The sequence below is a fragment of the Oryzias latipes genome, chromosome 7 (genome assembly GCF_053564925.1).
Source record: "Oryzias latipes strain Hd-rR chromosome 7, Olatipes_Hd-rR_3.1".
NCBI classification, from domain to species: Eukaryota; Metazoa; Chordata; class Actinopteri; order Beloniformes; family Adrianichthyidae; genus Oryzias; species Oryzias latipes.
Genome location: NC_136243.1, coordinates 32,818,743 through 32,824,895, shown reverse-complemented (window position 1 = coordinate 32,824,895; position 6,153 = coordinate 32,818,743). Strand labels below are relative to the sequence as shown.

General features: G+C 41.5%; 1 protein-coding gene across 1 annotated transcript; it reads left to right on the top strand.

Annotated features, from left to right (window-relative positions):
- The first annotated feature begins 284 nt into the window (after positions 1-284).
- Positions 285-5,885, top strand: krt18a.1 (keratin 18a, tandem duplicate 1). Its single transcript, XM_004070280.5, has 7 exons — positions 285-853; positions 3,396-3,478; positions 3,753-3,909; positions 4,154-4,318; positions 4,837-4,962; positions 5,131-5,351; positions 5,427-5,885. The coding sequence occupies exons 1-7, from the start codon at positions 428-430 to the stop codon at positions 5,539-5,541; spliced, it is 1,293 nt and encodes a 430-aa protein (XP_004070328.1). The 5' UTR covers positions 285-427; the 3' UTR covers positions 5,542-5,885.
- Positions 5,886-6,153: the final 268 nt, after the last annotated feature.

Genomic DNA, 6,153 nt, shown 5'->3' with positions numbered 1-6,153 from the left:
TTGGTGAGGAACTGGGTTTAAATTTACTCAACCACATTCCACAGTTTTGCCCAAAAGCAAGAAAGAAGAATTGTGAAAATAATCTGGTCCTTACAGTCCAGGACGGCTGCGGGACAGAATAATTACAATGTGTGTATTATTGTTAGTCCTTAAAGTGTTGTTTTACTTCCTGTAAAGTTTCCTAAAAATGTTCACTCTCTCTAGTCCTCTACACAGATGTGGATTTTGGACAAAGGCATGTGTACTGTGGGTGGAGCCCCAGAGCTGACCAGGATGAGGGGGCGGTCTAAGGGCGGGCCTTGGCCCACAGGACTTAAAAACCTTGCGGCTTCCCCTCTGCTACTGCCTTCAGTGTGTGAGCTCAGATTTCTGCCTGCCCAGCCTGCGCCTCTGTCTCCCTCCCAGTCTGCCTCAGTCAGCTGCAGCCATGCAAACCTCCAGGCAAACCACCTACTCCGTGCGCTCCTCCAGCAGCAGGCCGTCCGCTGTGTCGGCCAGCCGTGCCTCCCTCCCTGTCTACAGGGCCTCCAGCATCCATGGAGGCGCCGGGGGGAGCCGCATCAGCGTGTCCTCCAGCATGCGCTCCTCTCTGGGGGCTGGGATGTCCTCTGGAGCGGGGGGCTTCTCCAGCGGCGTCCAGGTGTGCGGGAACAGCGCAGACATCATGGGAAACGAGAAGTTTGCCATGCAGAACCTGAACGACCGCCTGGCAAACTACCTGGAGACGGTGAGGAACTTGGAGCAGGCCAACCACAAGTTGGAGATCAAGATCAAGGAGGCCCTGGAGAAGAGTGGCCCCGACTTCAGAGACTACAGCAAGTACCAGAGCATCATAAACGACCTGAGGAAGAAGGTGAGAAAAACGCACAGGAACCTAGAGATGCAAGGATGACGATCATGTCATCTCTGAGAGGGTTTGATTGTGAAAGATGCAATTGTATGGAAAAATACAAAACAAGGACATGGAGCTTTAAAAAACTTAAACTGTTAGATCTCAGGGTTTTTCAGATGCTTCTCAAAACTTTCTTCCATTCAGCTGGAGCTGGAGCTGGACCGGACGCAGTAAATGAGGAATGCTGAGGTGTCAAACGTTTGCGTAGACAGGATAGCAGAGACAAAGAAAACGGAGGCTGACCCCTGACCCTGACAGACAAATAATTACAAACAGATCTAAACACTGAACATTGACTTCATTGTTTCAGGTTTTCTTCCTGCCAAGAAAACATTTTGGCTGAGAAAAAGAGAAAGCTAAATACCATGTTGCCTGCTGAAGGCCCTCATTCAGAAACCTGTGTTTATGCATCCGTGGGAAACATGCAGAATCCTTAGCCCTTTCCTTCCAGATAGTCCAGAAGCATCAAGGTCAGCTAAAATTTCCTCAAACCAAGACCTGAGCTGGTTTTCAAACTTTTATCTCAAAATATTCCATCAGAGCAAACCCCCTTTGATATAAGGCTGTGTTTGTTTTACTAACAGCCAAGGACATTTGTTTATTTCAACAGAACACTTTGTCGGTCACACGGTTCCCAGAGGCAAAGGTTTAAACAGGGCGGCCCACAAACTGATGCAAAACTCGCACACGCCTCAGCACGCACACACGAGAAACCCCAACACCGCCTCCACCTTCCTGATGCAAATACAGAACAGATCCTGATTCAACAGCTGTGTCACGCTGCCGTATCCCGGTTCCTCCAACCGGTCCCAGCCCTTATCACTACAGCTGGAAATGCTAAAGCAAACAGAGCAGCCATCTGTTGTTTCAGGTGAAGGACTGAGCCTGTGCTCTGCTGCAGGTTCACATGGATCGGCCCTTTACCAAAAACCTGCTTCAAAGTATCGTTTTTCTTATTCATACTGAAAAACTGAAACACTTAAATCACAATTTATAGAAGTGTGACAATCTTTAAAAAGTTTAAAAACATGTTTAGGTTTTTATTTATTTTTGCTATATTAGATTTTTATTGAATGACATAAGCAGGCACAAAGACTAGCTTAGCATTTATGAAAGCTAGCTGCTAATGCAGCTCAGCAGAAATTTTTTAAAAATCACATTTAGAAAAACATTTAAGAATTAAAGAGATTTCCACCAAAACCGTTTCAGATGAACAAAAAGTTGGCAGATTTAGGCTAATTTGTTACTACCGGTAATCTAAATTGTGGCTAGCTTTTTAAAGGGCTTATGTAATTCGTAAGCCTTGCAGAGTAAACTACATCCAAATATATGATAATATTATAACTTTGGTACACTGAAGATAATTTTTTTTGTGAAATATGAGTTAATTTTGCATCTCATTTTCCTGCCTGAAAGTCAGACGACTCGATCTCTGAGGCTCCGCCTTTCTCTCCGTATCGGTGCCGCCCATTTCATGACGTCATCCTAGAGTCGGCCTTGGCAGCGTGTCTGCGTTTCTCCCACGAAAACGAATGATATCTGAACGTTTGCAAAGATGGATGTGCACATTGTGCATAAGCAAAGGAACATTGCATAGTAACGAAAAAAAGTTTCAGGAACCTGAAAACTCCAAAATGTTGCATTTCTTTTGTAACCCATTGAATTATAATTATAAACATATCTTCACAAACTTTGAGAAATATTTAAATTATGATTTTGTGTTGTGTTTTCATTTTTGCATATAATAAATAATGCATAAAATAAATAAATTCAACTAAAACTTGCAGTTTCTGTACTAAGCATTTGTGCAGATTAGCAGCCAGTTTAGCTAAAATACAATTTTAGCTGTTTGGACTCACTTTCGATCACAGATTTAAAGTTTTTATATTTGTTTAATTTCTGAGATGATCTCGTTAAATGAATTACGTTTATAATTTATACTTTTAAGTTTTTGTCGTAATATAAATGGTTCGCTCGCCATAAACATCTAATACGGTTTAAAATTTGAATATCACTAATATTTTGTATTTATTTTTTCTTTAGTGGTATTTTGCACAATATTTAATGTTTATGATATCTGATGTAGGAGTATTTATAAACATAAATTGATTTTTCCCAAAGATACACCATCAAGTCTCACCTCGTTGTGAATTTGTTATGTTATGTTGCCAAACCAAAGGTTTTAAAGATTCTCTTTCTACATTACCATATACTGTATGTTAATGTAGGATATAGTCATGTTGCTTTATTTATCTTTTTAAAGTAAGTTTTGAAAAAAAATCATTTTATTAGGTTATAGTTTTTATTTATTTTTCAACTGTATTTAAATATTTATAGATTTTATGAGTGATAAATACTTTTCTAAAAAGAAAAAAACTTTTTTCCAGGCTTAGTATGTTTTAGCAAAAAACCTGCCAGTTTTCTTTTCTTGGGATTTGAGAACTATTTGAGAAACAAACAATTTAACATTTGTAATATTCTAATGCATATTTTCTTCCTTTAGGTATTCGATGCGACCACTGATAACGCTCGCCTTGTCCTGAACATCGACAACGCTCGCCTGGCCGCCGATGACTTCAGAGTGAAGTAAGACGCTCTGCTGTGGTCGTAAAAAAACCGCCAGCCAGACATTTGCAGACACTCCCTGTTTTACCACTGAGGAGCTTTAGGATGAATGCATACTGTCATGGTCTAAGGATGCACCCATTACTCATGCAGCCACCACCTTTGAGTTATGTTTGATGGAGTCACTGTTTTAAATGACTTACCAAACACAGCTGGATCTACACACATTAAATAATAACCCTGTTTGCACATTAAATCAATTATTAAGTTGCAAGTGTCCCTTTGCGCCTTATAGATACGAGTCTGAGCTGTCCATCCGCCAGTCCGTGGAGGCCGACATTGTAGGGCTGAGGAAGCTCATTGATGACACCAACCTGAGCCGCATGAACCTGGAGAGTGAGATCGAAGCCCTGAAGGAAGAGCTCATCCACCTCAAGAAGAACCACGACAATGTGAGTTGGCTGAAGTTCAAACCTTCATCACATCTCTCATCTTTAAAAAAAACAACAACTGTTCACCTTTGAACACGGTGAAAGCAAACATCCACACCCTTTGAGGATGCTGTTTGCGTATATGAGCTCATCCCTGTAATTTCATGTCATTGTGTGTTTAAGTTAAGGAGTTATTGACTCTTTCAGACCTTTCTGACCAGCACACACGGTCATCTAACGACTCAATCATTTTTCCATTCTTCAGGAAGTTATGGAGCTTCGTACCCAGGTCTCACAGTCAGGAGTCCACGTTGACATCGACGCTCCTAAGGGTCAAGATCTGGCACAGATCATGGCAGAAATCAGGGCCAAGTATGAAAAGATGGCACTGAAAAACCAGGAAGAGCTGAAAGCGTGGCACGAAACTCAGGTATGTCACCAGCTCAGAGCAGAACAAACAGTAAAAACAAGAAATCAAAGATGTGATCTAGTCGTTACAATTCAGACCACGGCAGAATTTTAGGACAGTGGGAAGAAACAACTCTCTGCTAATGAATAACTAGATCTAACAAATATGAAAAAGGAAAGAAATTAAAGATCAGCCATGAGAAAAACAACGTTGACATCACCAACATGGAGGATTAGAAGAACAAAGTGAGGAAAGGGACCAAAATGATTACTATACTCAAAAGGGGATTTGTTCAGTTGAGTCTTCAAAATGTTGTCGCTTTCCCTTTTAGTTTTAGAAATTCAAAGAAAGAAAAGGGAGGAGGTTAACAATACAACTTGTTCATTTAGGACTTGAGATTTTAAATTTTGAATTAAAGAGCATCTTATCTTATTGAGAGTCTCTCATTCATGAGCAAATAGTTTCTTAGCTCATATTTTTGAGAGAAAAAATACAAAGCTTTAATTGATTTATATACATTTGTTTTTGCCATTCTTTAGATAATCGAAGTCCAGACTCAAGTGTCACAGAGCACAGAAGCCCTGAAGGGCGCGCAGACGGAGATGAACGACCTGCGCAGACAGATTCAAACCCTGGAGATCGAGCTGGATTCACAGAGGAACCTGGTGAGGAACCTGCAGCAGTGGCGCACACTTCATTTACTTCAACACCAGCTCAGCACTCTCACTTTCCCCTGAAGTCCCCTTTAACTATGTTGACACAAGCTTCACACTCCGCTGCTCCGTCGCCGTGACGACAGCGGTTAAAGTTTAACCGGTGTTGTGCTCTCACAGAAAGGCTCGATGGAGGGCACGCTGAGGGAAACGGAGATGCGTTACAGCATGGAGGTCGAGTCGCTCAACAGCATCATGCTGGGCCTGGAGGCAGAGCTTACGCAGCTGCGGAACAAGATCCAGCTGCAGACGCAAGACTATGAGGCTCTGCTCAACATCAAGATGAAACTGGAGGCAGAAATCGCCACCTACAGACGGCTGCTGGACGGAGAAGACTTCAGGTGAGCAGCAGCCTCTTAAGAGGTTTACTGCACACCGTCTTAGAGACTAAACATCCTTTATATCCCTTTAATTAGGCTCCAGGATGCTCTGGAGGAGCAGAAAACCGTGAAAACCAAAGTGATGACCGTCACACAAACCCTGGTGGACGGCAAGGTGGTTTCCTCCAGCACAGAGACCAAGAACCTCTAAGACCAGCAGTGAAACCTTTTCTTTGTCATTTCATGTTTAAGATAAGCCTGCAGACAGAGTATACGACCATTTTCACTTCTTGGTGACGGCAGATGCAGAAAACAAATAAACAAGGCCAAATCAGAAGCATCTTTATTTATTTCATCATGGTTTATTTATGTGGGGTGACCTGCAACCGTTTACAAACGTTCAGAGGAGGGGACAGCAAAGATCCAGAGAAACTTCCAGAAAAAACAAACTCCTTTTTCTTTTTTACATTTTCATCATCATCTTTGTTTTTCTTCTGTCCGGTCTGCCGGCTGTTCTGAGCTGATGAAACATTTCAATAAATACATTTGGACATATTCTTTTTGGGTTTTATTTCAGCCTATTGAAAGACAGTTAAAGTGTTTACAGACGTACTTCAAAAAATACACAAAAATAGGCTGTTTCCCTCCTCCCCTATTTGATTTTCATTATGATTATGACAACAAAAAAAGCTTTTTCAGTTGAAGAAAAAAGGTAATTGTGTCGATTACGTTTCCCTCTTTTAGCAGAACTGTTAAACTCAGACCCGTCAGTATATTTTCCAACATGTAAATTGTTTAAGCCGGTAGAACCCAACAACAAGTT